Genomic DNA, 20,755 nt, shown 5'->3' on the forward strand with positions numbered 1-20,755 from the left:
GTATTCTCGTAAAACCGTTTTTGTGGACAATTCCAAAATTAGGAAAACGAAACGAAAAAATTTAATAAAGTTAAGTTAAATTAAAAGGCCAGCAACGCACTTGTGTGTGGCAATTTGAGTGTCCATGGGTGGCGGTATCACTTAACATCAGATGAGCCTCCTGCCTGTTTGCCTCCTGTTTCATAAAACAAATAACTCAATTGAAACCAGTGAAAAGGTACACAAAACTAAAAATTTGACAAATCATTAAAAATTTCACACTACAGAAATATAACTTGAGAAATCTTCGCGTTATAGTGGATTACTGTACAAAAATCATGCTCGATGTACATTGCTCGCATGTTACTAAATTGTATTATTATTAAAATAATATTAAAAAGGAAACTTCCATATAGTACAATTACTGATAATATTTTACTGAGAAAACATAATACATATAACAAGTATATTTGTATTGAATTTCATAGTGGAGGATGTATCTGTCACCCATTTGTGAAAGATACCGGTGCGGACGTGCAGGCTGGGAAGGTTTCGATTGATGAGTGACGTCACACCAACCAATACACCCTTCTTTTCGTCTTCAGCTGGGTCCCCAGTACCAAAGCAGACGAGTCCACCTCCTTCTGCTTCCTATAATCGATCAATAATATATAATACTAGCTGGCCCGGCAAACGTTTGTTTTGCCATGTACAATATTATTTGTAGGAAACATTTTTTTCGTTCATTAATAATAAAAAAAATAGAGTTTGATCGTAGAGGGGTGAAAATTAGGGGCTGTATGTATTTTAGAGCTGTATCATAAAATTTTTTTATTTTTTATTATTTACCCCCTTATCACTTAGGGATTTGAAAGATAGTAGCCGATTCTCAGACTTACTGAATATGCATAAAAATGTCATAAGAATCGGTCGAGCCGTTTTGGAGGAGTATGGGAACGAACATTGTGACACGAGAATTTTATATATTAGATATAAAATAAATATGATGTCGATATTGTCGTTCGGACGTCACTCTCCCGCCGCCTCGCACCACCGCCCCCCTCCCCCCTCCTAGTGATACTTAAAAATCGCTTCTGCGCAGGCAAGGACATTTGTTCAAGATTTTTGCCGGTATCTGTAGATGAACTGAGTTGCTAGACTTTTGTTTACAAATTATGTTTTTGATCGCAATATATATTAGTTAAACTGTCCTCATTCAATTAAAATTGTTTCTTACTGTGGCTGCCAGTGCTCTATCGAATTCAGTGCAATAATATTGCCAGCAACTTCTCAATAACTGACGTTCACACGAACGTTGATTGTGCACTTTTAAATCGACCGTAAAAAGGCTCTTGTCTATTGACCAACTCTGAAAACGATATATTTATTTTATAGATATGAATCTCTGTTATTAGCTCCGTCATTGTGTCTATTTTACTGATATATTTATATTAATATTATTATTAATAATTTCAATCACAGTCACAGATGCGATGATTTCTTCTCATTTCCATTATTTATAACAAATTCTACATATTGCACAAATTTAAATTACAACAAAATATGCCTGGAGAAATTGATACTGAAAGAATGGTGCGTTCACATAATATTTGATTATCGATGCGTTCACTGAATTTTTGTGTTTTTTTTAATTAAAAAAAATATACATATTATATGCTTTTAGTATCCTTTCAAAATGAGATTTATAAATACGTAGTATGTAATGATATCTTGAATTTTTCGACGAAATTTTGAATTTGTTATACAATACAGGGACGCGTTCATGTACCTACACACCAAACAGATCCCTTGGTGTAATTTCTTTACTCGATAAATTCAAGATTCAAGACATTCAATTGCTAGCAGAACTAATTCTGCAGCATATATCAATATATTTACGTAAATTTATGTTACCTATATATGTAAAATGTTATATTTAATATCCTTACTTTTGTAGTCTTAAGAAGAACACCCATACAAACTCCATCAAAATTATAATTTTTTTGAGAGTATGGAATCTTGTTTACAAACTGATTTAATTCCCACTTCTTATTCACCTCCTAGAAACATAATATGCTACCATTAAAACATTATTAATTACTCGCGAGCCCTCTGGCATTGAGAGTGTCCATGGGCGGCGGTATCACTTATCATCAGGTGAGCCTCCGGCCCGTTTGCCCCCCGTTCTATAAAAAAAAAAAAACATATAATTAACATTAATCAGAAAAACATATTCCAACTTACAACGACAGCTAAATTATAAGCTGGAAATCTGTAGAATCGTTGCGTATAGACGTGTTTAGGATTCCTCCATTGCTGTACATCATGAGAAAGAGGTTGCTGAGCTATGGTGTGGAGTATACCACCAACAACACGTATTTTGTCTAGGCCTCGCTTTAACCTGTATCATAGAAGATATTACATTGTCTATTCTATAATCTATGTTAGAACATTAGAAAGGGTAAGGTGGGGCATGGAACAAAAATTTGGGAAACACTGCTTTAAAGATATATTTAAAAGATTGTATTATTAAGACCCCTTGTAGCCAACCAATCCCCAACACGGCAGCTTCACAGGCAAAGAACACATATATACATATTTTTAAGTCAACGGGAATAAACATCTGTCGAAGTAGACATGGGGAGAAATTGGCTGTGCCAAAAATGAATCTGGAACTGTTTAGGAAAAACACCTTTTGTATGGCAATCAAGGTTTACATAAATTACCAAAAGAATTAAAAGATCTTCCGACTACAGTTTTTAAAAATCGATTTGCTGTATTACATTTGGAAAAAAAATTTATTTAATAAATGATTGTTTGCGTGAGACACTGCAGTTGATATAAATTTAATAACGTATGATATCATATGTACGATACAAATATTATAAGAATTGACCAATTCATATGACTAATAATGTAAAATATAAAATTCCTTTAAAGACAAATTTGCGCGCCATTGTGTGTGGCAGAATATGCGAGCTTAAGATTGTACCACCTTACACATTTTTGTACCATATTCTTGCAATAAATTATTTAAAAAAAAATAACTAAACTACAGGGGAGTGACTAATCACCTAAAGGAAATAGCATAACTAATTAGGTCACGCAATCAGTCAGTTAAGCAAGTACGCATAGTAAAACCAAGTAAAAAATAATTAATTGTAACCTTTTTCTGTTTGTATAAAAGCAATGTGCGGAAGTCAAAACCCTGTCTTCACTGACAATGCTTCCGGTACAGAAAGCACGATAATCCAGTTTCCATTTGTCATACAATCGGTAAATAAAAACCTGAAAGATTTCCGGTTTTAAAAATGTACCTGTGTCCGAGAATTTTGTAATTTGGTTGAAGGTGTGGTAGTTTTCCAGCCTACAGTGATGATCCTCGCCTATTATTATCCCTTACTTGCCGCCCCGAAAGCTCCCGTTTTTAACACTGGAATCGTGATGTTGGCCTGAAGGGCCTTGTTTGTCCTAGCTGAAGGAGGCCAGGGGCTGATATCGAGATGGGTTTACTCAGTAGTCCAAATTACTTCGATAGCGCGATTCAGGTATAACGTCATCGTACGGATTGTATCCGCAGATTGTAGGGCTATTATCCTATACAGCCGCTTGCGCCGAGAGAGGGCGTGATTCTCAACTCTGTCGAACCTCGGTTATGGACAATAAACGTTTAAAATACAAAGATACTATCTGACACGGCAAACGGCCATGTATATTATTTCTAGGAAACGTTTAATAAAAATAACTATCTACTATAATAAAAAATAAGGGTTGATCGTAGAGGGGTGACAATTAAGGGTTGTATGTATTTTTTTTGCTGTATCATCAAAAAACTGTCTAATAAATAAAAATAAAAAATTAGGGGCGGTACCACCATTTACATTTAAGGGGATAAAAGGTGTTGTCCGATTCTCAGACTCACTGAATATGCATAAAAAATTTCATAGGAATCGGTCGACCCGTTTCGGAGGAGTGTGGGAACGATAATATTATATATTAGATCAAATCAATTAACTTACATGGTGTGCCAACGTACCGAGCGTTATTTGTTTTGTATAGACACCAGATTTTAAGATGACGGTCGGAGCCTGAAAAACATTTTATTTGCAGCCGGAATTAAACATTTTATATTTAATTAAACATAGAACAACCTAAAATTTTACATGGCAAAGGAAAATTGCTTATTACTAATAAGTTCAGATTCATCTCTTTATTGACAATTGAATCCTCTTAAATAAACCGGCTTGGGTTATAAAATATGTCAAATGTACTTCATTGGAACACCTCCAAGTGATTTTTGCTGCCGGAAACGCGAGACTCCTGCATAATTAGTTACATCAAATAAGTGCGACGACATTTAAAACTGTTAGGTACCAATAAACCTTACCACAGAACGTCAGTACTGTATAATTATACATAATACAAGTAACAGTGATTCTGGTAGTTTATTTATAGGGGGCAATCGGGCAGTCGGCTCACCAGATGTTTAGTGATACATAGACATAATGTCGCGTTTCTGTACTGCGCTAGAGATTATATTAACAGGTTCAATTCCCGAGTGTATCAAGTGTTGTATCAAGAGTCTTGTTGGTAGAGTCTTGGTTGTGTTATATATATCCAAATACTTTACCTTTTCTAGGGTAACATTTATTGAATTTACACAATTTAATACAATCAATAGTATACTAAGATATATTGCGTTAGAGTTATTTACACATACATATTTATATAAAACTATAATTATGAATGCTATATAAAAATATTTTTTGCATTCTACGCGTGTGATTGACAGACTTTGTCAGGATTATAACAGACTGCTAAAGAAGATTTCGAAATAATACAGTTTTTACATCTTTAACTCGCTTCTATGATTTATGATTTAAATGTCAATATCCGTAAAAGTCCGTCAAATATTGGATCTGAGGGTTGATGCATGACGCATTCTTTATCACTAACTAGCTGACCTGGCTAACTTCGTTCCGCCCTACAAACTTATAATATCGTTGTTACTTTAATTTAACTAAATTTCGGATTTCATTAATGTTAAGTATTACATTAATACCACTTTTTTGCAAATACAGAAATGTTTTATTGCTTGCCATTGCGAAAGAAGAATGGCAGTTTTACACATTAGGCATCTTCTCTCTGGCGTCAATATGGCGATACTGCATGTTAAGCACTTTCTGATATCCAACATCTTTTGATCAGGATCAAAGCATGGTTATGCATCTCCTCATTCACCTCAAGATCGGAATTTCTTGAACTGACACGAATTCGACGTAAAATGATGCGTAGTTTTGTCAACAGATGGCATCATATGGTTTTTGCATTCGTAAAATTAATTAATTAATTTATTGTTATTCGATAACTTATCCAACATTTTATTGCTTATTCTGCTATTCGGGACGGAAACAAATTTAACAAATCAAAAACCATGGCAATCGGTCCAGCCGTTCTCGAGTTATAAGTGTTGTAACAAACACGACTTTCTTTTATATATATAGATAAAAAAATCCCAACAAATAGAATTAAATCTGTGAAATAGACTCTTTGGAATCAAAAGACTGACGACTAATTGGTTTAGTGGTTAGTACCCCTGACTGCGAATCTATGGGTCCCGGGTTCGATCCCCGGCTGAGACGAACATAGATGTGATGAGCATTTGGTGTTGTGCTTAGGTCTTGGGTGTTTAAATATGTATTTATATGTCTATCTATCTATAATATGTATGTATATCCGTTGCCTAGTACCCATAACACAAGCTTCATCAGCTTAGCATGGGACTAGGTCAATTGGTGTGAATTGTCAAAAACAAAAAAGTAAATTAAGTAAACGAATTAGGTTTACTTAGATATTGCATTTGGTTGGTTATATACTGCTTGCTGGTGCGTTATCTGAAGTAACTCCCAACTCTATAAAGGGCAGTCACAATTGTATGTCTGTTTTATTGTTAACGGGTACAAAACAGATTAAAGTTTCGCAGGGAATCGAACGTTCAGTAATACGCCTAGAGCGTTACTAGCTGGAATGTTGAATTACCACTTGTAATTACCATACTTGGCCTAGGATATATGTTTATTATTATGGAACATAAGATACATGTATCACTTGTATCTTATGTTCCATAACTTGTATCTTACGTTGCATACATCCTCACAGTCTATTTTCTTAGGTAGCATACTCACTGCTTACCTTAGAAATGTCGATCGTGCCCTCCATGTACGGCTTAAGCACTCAAATTAAAATTAAACAGAACACAAATTTAAATTTATAAAAATAAAATTGCTTTCCGACCGGGAATCGAACCAGATACCCCTCACCGCGGATACTTAATAAGACCGCTAGGCTCCGAGGCCCTTTAGAGCGTTACTACCTGTCCGTAACGGTATTTAACTTTTACACAAAATGTATCCTGTCAATTGTTAATAATAGACATCGAACAAGAAAATGTTAATTAGACAAGCCATTTGCCGAGTACATGACTTGTTTGGCTGAACGAGTTATTCTTAGGAAATTCGGTAATCCGAATAATTAAATGCAAGAATTTTATACAACTTTAATAGTGCATTTTAAATATTAGTTATAAGTTATCGTTGAAATATGTAATAGTTATTAAGTTTTAATTTATGCAAACGCAGAAAGAAATTGTGGAGAACACATTTCAATACAGTTGTTTTTGAACTCTCAACGATTCAATGTATTTACTTGGTTGTGCTACTGATAAATATTTTTTTTTTGGCCCGTAGGGTTCAAGTGCACAGGCGCTAATTAAAGATTTAAGTTGGGGCCTGGTAGATACCTACCGGTGACCCCAGAGCTAGTGCTTTCCTCGCTCAAGGAATAAGTATCGCAATACAGCAAGGAAATGCTGCCAGCGTTAAAGGTACACTGCCACAGGGCGTAACTATTTAATTTTGTTATTTTTTTTATATATTTACTATATAATACTATGTTAAGATAATTGTAAATACTGTATATTTTTAAACGAATACTAATATTATAAGAATGTTATGTAATAATTTAAAAAAAAACAGCTGAAATGATTCAAAAACACATTCACTATTAGAATGCTACATAATCCCCGAGCGTCGTTGGCGGTTTTTATTTCCAAAACATTTACAAATCAATTGAGAAAGAAATTATTTTATTAAGAATACATATATATATTATATATATACTAGCAGACTCGGCCAAGCTTTGGTGTGGCTAAAGTTTTTGTTATATTACATAGTAGTAAACTATTCAAGGGAAACGGTAAGAGAACACCAGTCATGGGGACCACCATGCTTTTTTGGTGGTAACGCGATTAAATTGTAGCTTAATATGTGAAACGTTGGTACATTCAACACTGCGCCATCTGTTGGAATTGTGACTATCAACTAATAAACAAATATTTTGCAATAAAATAATATTACGGGATAAATTGAGATGTAAGCTATCCTATCTTTTAAGTTAGATCAAACTGCACACGGTGTGCAAATTTGATTAAAATCGGTTCGGTAGTTTAGGAGTCCATAGCGGACAAACAACGTGACACGTAATTTATAATTAAGATAAATAAAGATAATATCTTAGTGCTACATTAAGCAAAATAATAAAATGATGCCCCCAGCAGCGTCAGCGTATGAATAATTTCAAATCATTTTCATTGTCGACAGTGTTTTTTTATAGGATAGAGGTCAAGCGATCCTACGAGACGCCCAAAAGAGCAGTCATCGCAGCCTATGGTCACCCATTTTAGTAGGTGCGTTCGTATCTCCTAAAGAAGTCCCCCACCGGGCATCGACTCCAGCTCACTAGTTCGCAAAAGAAAAGTCTTGTGAAGTGTGGAAGACATCCAGCCACCAAATAGCCATTATGTTAATTGACAGATAGGTCGCAAAAACACGAACTCCACGAAATCCACGCTGCAAACGGAATCGTTTACTAAACAATGCTTTTAGGTGAATTTACCGATTATCCAGTTCGCATGTTCGTGGCACGTAGGTACAGTTAAATGGTGGCATTTCGAACTGGTTACTTGTTTAGTTTGTTCACGACCAGCCGGCATGGAGCACGCACTTACGCTCATCGCAATCTCGTGTAAGTACTTTTTACGAACATTGAACCGTGACTTCCATTGAATCGACTTTCACTATTGTTATAACTTTGTTAGTCAATACAGGGCTTACACGCCTATAGCATTTGAACAAAACACAAATATGCAGTATTTACAATATTCTTATAGTAATAATAGATAATTAAAACAAATTAAAAAAAGTTTTGTCCCTGTGGCAGCGTACCTTTAATGCTGGCAGCATTAGCTGTAGCTATTACTTATTAACATTTAAAAAATAAACAGTCGACAAAATGCACCAAACTTCATATAGTATAAGATCCCGCTATACAACGACCTTCACCAAGATGCTTATTTAATGAAACTTATTTTATATTTAATTTAATATGTCAATAAATATAATCCATATGGGTTGCCTAGCAAATTTCAGTCCAGAGTAAGTTTAATTAATATTTAAAAAAAAAAAAAATTTATAATTTGCATGTAGTAAATTTTTTGAACTTTTTTCAATCAATATTTTTAATCAGGGTAGTATTATATATGTATCACTAAAACCTTCTTTTATACTAAAGATGTATATATACTTTAGTGTCACATAAAAAATATACATATAAATAATTAATTGATTAAAAACAACCTAACGTTTGCATATTCTATGGGCTTCATACTTTCGATTGGTATAGAATTTATCTAATAATCATACCGGTGAAATGTTTAAAAAAAATTTTTTTTTTTAATTAATTAAACATACTCTGGACTGAAATTTGCTAGGCAACCCATATGGATTATATTTATTGACATATTAAATGATATATAAAATAAGTTTCATTAAATAAGCATCTCGGTGAAGGTCGTTGTATAGCGGGATCTTAGACCAATACTAATATCAGGTCGAATTTAAACCTTCAGTTTTAAAGTTGGTTTATTACAATTTTGAGATACTTAAAACTAATTCATAATTTATATTTTATTATCTGCACATGTATCGTACATAAATTTACGTATTAAATCCCTTAAATATCACAGTACGAGCTTATATAATGCATAATTTTTTTTATAATAATATGGAGATTAGTCCCGATTTGTATCGGTCGATTTAGGGCAGTAAAGGTCCTCTTCTTTCTATTAATTATAGTGAACTTATTTCAAACTATACTGAGTTAGTACCTCTAAAGAATGTGTTGTTCTCATTAGTAAATTAATATGGGTATAACGACGCGACGATAGCAGTGTAGAGACTAAGAAATGAGCGTGCATACGTACAAATAACATTAAACTATACATGTCTATGTTTAAATAACAAACAGCTTTTTTAATTATTTAAAAAAACTGGTGTAACTTAAAATCTGTTAAAATAATTAACTGTTGGAATCGAGCTTTCGTTAACTGTCATTTTCATACAAAGGTCTATCCACAGACACCGATACAACCTCCCATGGATAGTTTGTTTCGACAGATGGCTATTACAATCCGTCGATTGGTTATTGGCACACTTGTTACAACATTTGGATGAAGATTGAATTTGAATTTGAAGATTAATATCTCAGATGGTGGTTTATGGATTGAGATATGTTATTGGGTTCGAGCGTTAATCTGACTTCCGTACGTCAAGTGACGCATTTTGATGTACGGAACTCATAGTTCACGTTACGTTTACAAATCTCACCTAAGTTACACTCTGATTTCTGAATGTTATTTTCGACGCATAATAGCCACCCAATAAATATATACAATATACATAGTTCTTCCTTCGTAGACTGAATGATTTTACAGTTGATTACTTTGTTTATATAAACCGCATACAATAACGGTTCAATGAAATTACATAACCGAAATGGAAGTAATTTTAATAACATACCACGATTTCTTACATATCCGTGCTATTTGCCAATACTTGTATACAATTTGTTATTTTAGCTACGGATATAGTATTGATTTGTAGAGAACTATTGGATCAAGACAAAGGAATCTTTCCATTAGCGTGCTACTTTACTCACTATGCATAATAAATCCTCTGTAATAACATAGACGCAACAGGTACGACACAGAAGATACGAGTGCGAAATACAGAGTAAACTCTTTATAACGTCCTTCTTTATAGTAAAAATTTGTTTGGTTTAACACAAACCCCATACAATCATTCAATCTTTATAAAGCAACAGCCATTCTCTATTACGAAGACATAATTCACGTTTCGACAACAACATACTTAAGTGTAATTGTTTTTATCATCAAGTTACCTTTTCAAGTGCCAACAATTTTAAGAAAGACACCTGAGGTCATAAACAGCCGTCTCGCCTTTGTTATTGTTAATTGGATTAACACGTGTGCAATTATTCTTAGATAGTTGTAGAAAAATTCGTATTGTTTCATGAAGATGATTCCACCACATCTCAAGACATGCACAAAATACTAAAAAAATACAAAACAAATATTGGCATAGCAAAAGACGTTAGGCAAAGTTGTTAATGGTTAAATTTGTTTTTTTTTCTCTTAACTCCGTGTAACGGAAACTCTCCATAACGAACAAAAATACTCGATCCCTTGAAATTCGTTATATAGAGTTTACACTGTATGTTTAATTAAATCGAACAGATACATTTTGTTTTGTAATTATCGCAGGGGGTAATTTTAATTTCGAAGATGTGAAACCTTATCCAGTATCCATCAAATAGTATTAACTTAATATAATTATTTCCTGCTATGAAAGTTTAGATTAATAGTAATTGACCCCTTTAAACTCTATCATACTGTTCACTGATTCATTACGCAGCTGCAAACTGACTTCTAGATGAAGTGGTCTTGCCTTATATGTTATTTATGCTCTATTTATATTCCATGACTTCTGACATTCCTGCGTATCGTAATTTGTCTAGTTACTCATGAAGAGAATAGTAACTTAATACACCATTGTATTTATTATTGTTGGTGGTTAGAACGTCGCAGTTTTTTTATGCAAATAGGAGACTCATCTGATGTGAAGTGATCCGGCGCCCATGGACGCTCATTGCATTGGTTTCCGAAAGTGCAGTTAATGGGACTCAAATGAGAAGGTCTAAATCCAGTGGCGTAACTATACCTATATATCTGGGGCCCGTGGAAAATTCTTTTAAAGGGGCCTTATGAAATTAAAATTTAAAATTCTTTCTTATTATCAATAAAAATCGTCACGTTGTACTCAGTTTAATTTTAATAATCTTTGACATTTTCAGAGTACTCAATTACACGTTGTATATGTCCCACTAACGGTCATAGGCCAAATCAAATCAAAAATCATTTATTCATGTAGGTAAAACAATGTACACTTATGAACGTCAAAAAAAAAGAAATATAAATTAAATGCTTCTAATTTTACATTTACTGCCATTTCTCAAATCAAGGGCGTAGAATGGAAGAGAAGAACTGGCAATAAACTCTCAGCCACTCTTTTTAAGCCAAGTTTTTGTTTTACACAACGTTTGTAAGGAGCTGCTACCATTAAATCGTTGTACACGTGTTCAACGGGGGTAGAAACTGGGCTTGGGTCCTTCGTACCAACGGCGAAACTCCCCCCTGGAGCAGACTAATTCTCGTAAATTAACCAATCACTCATCAGCCATTTATTTTCAGTTTGCTGATAGTAATTATCGAACAACATCTACATAAACTCAAACAAGTTATATCAATTGTAGTTGTAATTGTTGCGCATGCTGTCTCTCACATTTCATGACTCAAACTTTATAAATATTCAATGAATTTCTATCATGTAATCGTTATAAGGCATAACCGGCTTCGACGTTTGCTTTCATAGTTGATATTAATATGATATTTATCGACGATTTAGCTTTACAAACTGAGTAATTTAGATACAGTAGACGACCTTACATACCTGTCAATACATATCCTATTAGACGATACAAAGGCTATAAACGATTTTCCTGTCGCCTAAGTGTATATGTGTGTGTTTGTTTGGACAACCAAACAAACAAATACGAAATTTAACACACATAGTTGCGGTTCCAACAACAGCAACGTTCGTTCTTTTTTTGTGCACAAAGTGTAGTTGCAAAAACAAATATTTTCTGCAAACAAATTGTAACAAATATAGGCTTATCATTAATGATACCTCCTTTAATAGTAGACACTCTTGGACCGTGAGGTTCAAGTGCGAGGAAATGCTGCCAGCATTAAAGGTACCACAGGGACTAAACTTTTTACATTTGTTTTAATTTTCTATTTATTCATTTGTAGTTATTATTATTATGTAGGTTAAGAATATTGTGAATACTGTATATTTGTTGTTGGTAATAAATTTGACTTAATAATGATAATATTTTTCTTCGACTTCTTTAAACAGTCACCGTTGCAGAATATTCGCAATCCACACGCAAAATCACAATGTGAATATTATCACGTACTCAGATAATTCAATTCGTATTCAAAAATGGTATTCAAGCTAGACATTCCTACATTTTGTACATTGCATTATAAGAAATGTACTGAATTTTTTTTTACTTAACAGGTACATACAATATACTTGTATTACACATTACTGTATAACTGTATTATACAATAAAATAAATCCTAAACCGGTGGTGTTCACTTGGAAATAAATTATACTAAAAATATTTTAGGTAACCATTTAATTGGAAACAAGGTCACCTATAGTTTTATTTACCTTGTATTCAGTCTTTCTCAGGAATTCTCTGACAAATAGTAAACTTTGCAGGGCAGCCATTTTAAAATAATCATGTTTAATTCATATTCTGTTATTATGAAAATTGGCATACAAGCAAACAAAAGTGTTTCTTTTGAAACAAAATAACAACATTAAATTACACAGTTTTCTAGAAAAGTCAATGAGCGTCTATCAAATCCGTCACTTTACCGACTGATTAAATTTATAACACATGGAATTTATTTAATGTAGCCGTAATATTTAGTCAGTGTAGGATCCAAGTATGATAAAAAGTGGATTTTGGATTTTTTTCAAATCCGACATTGTTCTACGATCATGACGATTTATTTACATAATATTCTACATAGGTACCTATAACAAGCAAGTTTAAGCGTGGTGAGATACGTATATTTTAAGTTACACAATCCTTTAAAACATTTGCGCGTCTAACGACTCCTTGCCGATGTTTTGGAAGTTTTATCTAATAATGATACACCTAACGAAGGCTCATCAAGGGCAGTATCTAAATTTATCAATGAATGGAAAAATACTCGTCAGAGGGACTTGAACTTCGGGTATCGTTTTGCAAAGAACGGACCTTGAGAACCTGTTTTGATTCTGCCGGGATGTTGTTTCTACGAAATAAAATAAAGTATTTCTTTTTGACTTTTTGGCGAACTTAAAGCTTTTATTATGATATTGCTTGACCATTTTGATGTGTTCCATTTCAGTTGATACAATACTGGTTTCTAGTTGATAGCACAAGGCTAATCCTCTAAGTATTTGAATAAACTGAAATTTGACTACACTTTTTAAAATCTAATTTAAAATCCAGAATAATGTGAAATTTGTTGTTGCAATTGTCATTCTTTTGACTCCAAGGCACGATACAAACACACCAACTCCATACTTGTCGCGTCTATTCCGTAAGAAGCGATAACAAGTGTAGGGGAGACCGGGTACAAAAGTAACGGCGGGTCGAAAGTAACAAATGCTCTCTAGATTCATCCAATGGTCGAACATAGCTTCGCCGCCGTCAGGCGATAGCTGAAAGCGCCCCCCTCACTTGTAGTTAGTCGCCGTGTACTTAAAGCACTGTTAGGTTGTGTGAGAGGATACTACGTGGTTTTACAAACCAAAAGTAAGTTTTTCGTTATTTTGTTATTTAATGTTTACATAGTCGTAAAAGGATGGTAGTAATCTGAATGTTTGCATATCTATTTTTGATTAGATTGATTGTACATTGTTTAAATTTGTTTTTGTTTAGCACGTTCCGTTTTTAGGTTATATTTCATGTTTCAACAAAAATGAGGAAGGGTACAAAAGTAACATAGTCCTATGGGTACACAAGTAACAAGTTACTTTTGTCCCCGTAATGATTTAATTACCTTTACCCCAACAGAATGCCGCGACAACGCATAAGAACAACTACACGACACATAAGTGTATAGAAAAGCGGCGGATATTTTTTTTACTGAAAGGTGGCACGATAGTCTGGAAATGGCTGGTAATGAATGGTTGACGGTTTTTTAAAACGGCACCCGAGCCTCTGTTTGAGATCTCAGAGTTTCAACGAACATAATGTGAGCAAAGTTTTTGATAATCTTGCTGAGGTAATTGATAGGTACAAATTTGATCCAAAAGATATCTGGAATATGGATGAGACAGGGGTCCACTGTCCAAACTTAGCACGATTGTTGCTCAAAAAGGAACTGAACAAGTAGGTGCAGTAACCTCAGCAGATCGTGGAAGATTAGTAACTGTTGCTGTTGCGATTAATGCTCAAGGAGGACACATACCTCCTTTTTTTGTATTCCCATTGAAACAATTCCAAGACCACATGATACTTGAGGGACCTGTTGGTTGTGCCGGAGCTGGCAATGCCGGATGGATGCAGAATGCAGAACTTTTACTTTTTACATAAATTTTTGTTGATAATAAACAAGTATTACATATAATATTGTATTAATTACCAACCTCTTCTTCTTGTTACTTTTGACCCACAACGTGTTACTTTCGACCCGCCTACGTGGTCGAAAGTAACAACTGACGTTTTTTTTTTAACTCTCTGTTATTCATATAAAACACACCATAGTAAAATAAATCGAGCTGCTAGTGTAAAGAACATAAACTGAATTTATATATGGTTATATTAATTTAATGACAATATTAAAACCTAGCCACAAATCAAGTGTGAAGTACAAAGTGTTACTTTTGTACCCGGTCTCCCCTACATCTACAACTTTAGACTAATTTGTTCCCTCAATACTAGTAATTGGAGTAGATAATCTTCAGTCCAATAGATGTCTCTTGTGTAGTAAATATAAAACTTTCTTGTCCCAAAAATATATCGAATGCTATTTGCTTTATAACCAAATTCATTTAAGTTTCAGTGTTCCAACTATGTGGAGCAGACACGACAAAATCAGTACCAGGATGGTACGCTGCTAATCTTATCAACGAATCGAACTATTCGCCGAAGCCGATCACCGAGATTTTCTCTACCGAAAACCCACTCTCTTCGGATAAACCCGTTGTTATACTGCAATCAACACAGTCGCCTATAACCCAAGATATACTGTCCACTCCTTCAACATGGAGTACTGGAAGTACAAGTACACCAAGCACGAGTTATACACAGACACAGTTTCCACGGATTCTGGGAGTAAATGACGGCCAAAGACTACTGCAGTCAGGTATTCCGTCCACTTTACCACCAACCACCTATTCCACGCAATTACCAATAAATAACATACAGGATGCAATAGGAAACCATGATGTTTCTGGCATAATTGGAACATTGGAGCAGATACTGCAGTCTCGCCAGGCTTCATCGTTTGGACCAAGTCCAATCCCAACAGTGGCTGTAACTCCTTCTACCATACAAACCTGGTTGCCAACACAGTCGACATTACCGCCACAATCAACAGAATGGAGTACATTTTCAACAGGGTCGCCTATACCCTTCCACGGAGAAACGTTTAGTACATCATCACCATACATCCCTACACTACCTCCAAGGTCCAAAGCTGCTCCAAATCTTCAGCCAAGAAGACCATGTGATCAAGCAAAAGAACAGTTGAGGCCGCAAAAATTCAATTCTTCTACTCCCACGCTTCTAATGCCACTTCCTAAACCAATTCTTACGATTCGTCTGAAAGCGCCAAAAGGTTCGATAACTAATTTACACATTAACCCAAGTACAACAACAACGACAAAGAAGCCATCAACAACAAAAAGGAAGAGTACCAAGAGGAAGAGTGATTACAACACATGTTTAGACTCTTGTAAAGATAAAAGAGATCCGATTTGCTCCGGCCCACAAGGAATCACTCCTGTCGAATCAAATACTTTAAAAGGCTTCCCGTCTTTATGTCATATGGCGTGCCATAATTCTTTTAGAAAAGAAAGTAAGTATAAATCAAATCAAAATATAATTTATTCAAGTAGGTAACTTAATGTACACTAAGGAGAGGCAGAAACAAACTTTTAAATTTTTTAAAAGCAGGAGGCTCACCGGATGTTTAGTGATACCGCCCGCCCATGGACACTCATATTGCCAGAAGGCTCGCCAGTGCGTTGTCGGTCTTTTAAGAATTGGTCCTTTTATTGAAGGACCTTAAGTCGAATTGGTTCGGAAATACTTTTATGGGTCAGGTTCCACACAATGGTGCGCGGCAAAAAATACTTTAAAAAAACGCGACGGAGGTCGAGTTGATACCGATGGTATTTCGTATTCTGCCTCGATGTCCGATTTACTGCCAGTTCTTAAATCAACATACGAGAAGAACTGGCAATAAACTCTCCGTCACTATACAGTTACCAATATTATATGGTTATAGTCTTTTGTTTACACCAATAAACTGTTTCTGATAAATTAGTTTTTTCTGCTTTTTATCCGAAGTGTTTAACAAATGTAAACAAACAAAAGTATCTTTAATACTACTATGAACTGATGTATTCAATCAATTATATTATATATAATCAATTATATTATATATTATATTATCTCACTAATGTTACACAAATATCGTTTACCCTTTCAGTTACATATGAAAAAGTCGCTGACGGCCGTTGCGGGAAACTACGAACACGTATACGCACGATTGAGAAGAACAAGATAAAGCGAGAAGATTTGAAGAAGGCTCAATACACTGTATCGCACTCCGGTCCAGAGACAATAGTCGAATTTTCGTCATTGAAGCGTTGATTTTGCGTCTTAGTTATACATAATATTGGGACATTTCAGTCAATTATAATTTTTCAAGGAAAGTGTTAGTAGAAATCCCAAGGATATTATACCTAGATGTGAATAATTAGACGTTATACAAATGTCTATTTCCTGATCATTTTTGAACAGCATCCAGCTTTTTTTGTCTCTCGAGGGTTTAACTAAGGACGTAATGATTACTGCGAAGAGATGTTATATAGAAATATTTTTATTTTTGGAAAGTTCTATACATTTCGTCAAATTTATTCACCACGCTAACAACTACCCCAGGGCACATTTTATTCGATAGTTTAGTAAATATGTGTCTGATATCATAACAGTTTCCAACAGCGCCTAAGCATTGATCATCCATACCTAGTGCTACTGTTTAGTTCCAAATACGGCCACGGAGCGCTGATCAAGTTTCACATACAAACAAAAAATATTGTAAAAAGTGTCTGCGGAAAGTAAACTATCAAGGGTCGCTGCAGTGCTTCTTCTGTTATATTGATAATACTGTATGTTAGTAACCATCTTGATAGTTAATATCAAATTAAAAGTATATATATGTCACCGTAAAATTGTAAAAACCGTTAGATTGTAATCTATCTCGCGAGATTGTAAACTGTCGAAAGATTGTGAACCTCAACGAACTGCTTGCAATTTAACGTATTATTATTCGGTAGTTATATGAAATTGTTGGAAAGTAAAATTAATCTGTAATTGACCAAAGAAGTTTGAATGATAACTAAGTTAGTGTAGTACAATCTACCGAATAATAATACGTTAAATTGTAAGCAGTAAGCTGAGGTTCACAATCTTTCGACAGTTTATAATCTCGCGAGATAGATTACAATCTAACGGTGTTTACAATTTTACGGTGACACAATATAACGATTAGTTTACACAACAGCCACACCGGTTTTCTTTCCGCACAGGCTACTAAAAGTACGATTAGACATTTAAATATAAGAATTGGTTCTCCATATCTCTAAATGGTCAGCTTTGGATCTATCTATGTAACTTGCAATAATTTAAGTGTAAATAGACCATAATTTACATAAAAAATGGAAACAGTATTTTCTAAATAGTTATAATTGTATTCATACTTTTGATTTATATTTTTGAAAGCAAATCAGATATAATCAATAAGTATGATATTTAAGTGTCGGTTGATACATAATCCGTCCATTATTTTTATGTTTGCATAAAACGTTGAAATAAAAAACGATCTTTCATTAAATATTTACAATAATCCTTAAACTAACCTCCTATTAAATTAATAATCTCGGTGGCTAAGTAAAATTTCCATGCCAAAACACCAATAAATCTCCTTCAACTTAATTTTTAATTATTTAATCACATTTTATTTATTTACCCTTGAATATATAGAAAAACAAATAACATACAAATTATAAGGGATGCAACGGGCGGCCTTATCGCTAACAAGCGACCACTTCCAGGCAACCTTAGTGAGGAAAAAAAAACTAAGAAAAAAATATGACGGGTAAGGTGCAAAATGTGCATAACCAAATCTTATAAAAAAAATTATAGGATCACCAACCTTTATCTATTTTTATCTTTATCTAATAATACAAAAAATGAAGATATCTATCTATCTAATATCAGAAATGCCGAATATATATATGATATTTAGTGTGCCGATTTCGTGTAAGGGAACGAAAGTTTATCAGCCAATCGCAGCTTTGCATGACAACCTTAGCTTTAAGGCCCATTTACATGATGCCATTTTCTTGCCTGTAGCATACAATTATGTCGACGCAATAAATGAGTTGCATGGTCTAAACAAAACGTAACATTCTTGATCAATGGGAAAAGTTTCCTTTCAAAACTATCATTGATGTAAACAGCACGTACAATAATATCTTACGCAATTCTTGTACGCAATTACCTCTTCATTTGCAAACATGAGTACAGTGATTGAGGGTGTGTTAACACGTTCACTGCGCCATCATTTTTAAAGAACTTTCAGCTGGTGCTTTGGAGACCTAAAAGATCTCGTAACAAGCCTATCCCTTGGTGCGTATGAGACCTTATCAGTCTCCTAAAAATACACTTTTGAAAATAATTTATATCTTCCAAAAACACAATGACATATATTTTGAAGTTTTTGTGGGTGAAAGATAGCTAATTGCTTTATATTTTGCTAGGTTCGCACGCAGTTACGACACTAGAATAAACTACAAATACCAAAAAAAAATTAGATATCGATTGTATGATGTATCTCGTACCGCAACCGAAGATAGTTCAATATGTGTAGTAAGTAGTGATGGGAATAAAATAATATCTCAGTTATCGATTCTAAAAGTTTTATTAATTATGCAAAGTGTTTTTCATTAAAACATGGTAAGCTCATTGATTGCTTGCACATTACGCGCAAATGGTAACAATTCGTTTAGTTTTTTAGAAGCGTCAGTGCTGTTTAACTGCGTGTGCTCCAACGAAAAAGGTTAATCGTTAAATATTTCATAATCAGAATCACTGTCATTATTAGTCAATGGGGGGCAAATTTGAACATTTTCCAAAACAAATATTTTACTGGACGATGCAGCAGTATAATCCGGCGTTGATTTTCACCAATAAAATAGATTTTTTACACTTTTTTCTTTTAAATTTTTATCAAAAATTGTTTGTTTGTTTGTTATCAAAAATAATCAACACGCTGGTATATACGCGAGTGTTATTTCCAAAACGTGCGTCTACGAGGCGTACGATTTCACGAGTACCGACATATCTCCTAACGCAAGGAGCTAAAACAATTACAGTACTGTGCGTTAGGGACCTAATCCATCTCTAATTTATTTTTTAATGTCCTTGAAATTCGCTTTAAGTAGGAAGCAAAAAGGGATGTATATTTGTCCTGCTCATCCTTAAAGAACTTTACAAGTTAGATCCTCCCGCAAGGAGTGAAAAAACACGATTATGTTCAAGGCACAATATAAAAGTCCTGCAAGAGATCAGCCCTGCGATTCTGTAACTCACTTTTCGAACTCACACAGCGGTTTTCGCATCGGCGGTCGCTCTCAAATCAGTCGTGAAGCAGTCATTTTATGATTTGGCATTCTGAAAAGGTGGGAGCTTGTAGTTTATTGTTTATCAGAATGCCAAATCATAAAATGACTGCTTCACGACTGATTTGAGAGCGACCGCCGATGCGAAAACCGCTGTGTGAGTTCGAAAAGTGAGTTACAGAATCGCAGGGCTGATAGATCTCGTAATGCAACGAACGTGTTAAATTAAATTAATTTAAATTTTTTATTTTGTTTGTTATTTCCTTCGGTCCGAAACCGTCAACTACAAATTCCTGTGAACGAAAGCATTACGTACATTGGTTCTTATAATTTACATTTTCGGTATCCCATAAACATTCATGACTGCGATAAATCTCAAAGAACTTTATTAATTCAGTTCGAATTTAAACACCTTTTTACTCATATTCATACCTCTCTGTTAAATGGTTCTAATCTTTTAAAAATACTGAGCTCTGGTGGTGAGGGTCTATTTTAAAAAACAACAATTTATGTTTATAAAGAGCCAAAGATATTACACTATCCGCGTCTAGAATAGAAGTACTAAAAACAAAAAACAGAAACTATCTTTTTATATAAAATTCAAACAGGTATTCTTTATATTCTAAACTAAAACTTTTTCTTTACATGTGACAAGTGTTGCCTGCCTTTATTACATTAATATTTACATATTTAAACTCCAACACTCTTCTAAAATATTTAAGACTTGAATGAAAAATTTGTCAATGCAAATACGTGCAATACTTGAGGCCCATTTACACGATGCCATTTTCTTGCCTGTAGCATACAATTATATCAACGCA

At 34.2% G+C, this 20,755-nt stretch overlaps 2 protein-coding genes across 2 annotated transcripts; one reads left to right on the forward strand and one right to left on the reverse strand.

Annotated features, from left to right (window-relative positions):
• Nucleotides 1-414: 414 nt before the first annotated feature.
• On the reverse strand, nucleotides 415-6,130 carry LOC125052574. Its single transcript, XM_047653499.1, has 8 exons — nucleotides 6,120-6,130; nucleotides 4,610-4,772; nucleotides 3,999-4,067; nucleotides 3,146-3,267; nucleotides 2,224-2,380; nucleotides 1,929-2,039; nucleotides 1,217-1,348; nucleotides 415-630 (listed from the first exon to the last, which is right to left on the reverse strand). Exons 1-8 carry the CDS (start codon nucleotides 6,128-6,130, stop codon nucleotides 415-417), a joined length of 981 nt encoding a protein of 326 aa, XP_047509455.1.
• A 1,801-nt stretch (nucleotides 6,131-7,931) lies between these two features.
• On the forward strand, nucleotides 7,932-17,555 carry LOC125052188 (mucin-17-like). Its single transcript, XM_047652844.1, has 3 exons — nucleotides 7,932-8,061; nucleotides 15,080-16,102; nucleotides 16,739-17,555. Exons 1-3 carry the CDS (start codon nucleotides 8,028-8,030, stop codon nucleotides 16,900-16,902), a joined length of 1,221 nt encoding a protein of 406 aa, XP_047508800.1. The 5' UTR covers nucleotides 7,932-8,027; the 3' UTR covers nucleotides 16,903-17,555.
• Nucleotides 17,556-20,755: the final 3,200 nt, after the last annotated feature.

The sequence above is a fragment of the Pieris napi genome, chromosome 9 (genome assembly GCF_905475465.1).
Source record: "Pieris napi chromosome 9, ilPieNapi1.2, whole genome shotgun sequence".
Classification (NCBI taxonomy): domain Eukaryota; kingdom Metazoa; phylum Arthropoda; class Insecta; order Lepidoptera; family Pieridae; genus Pieris; species Pieris napi.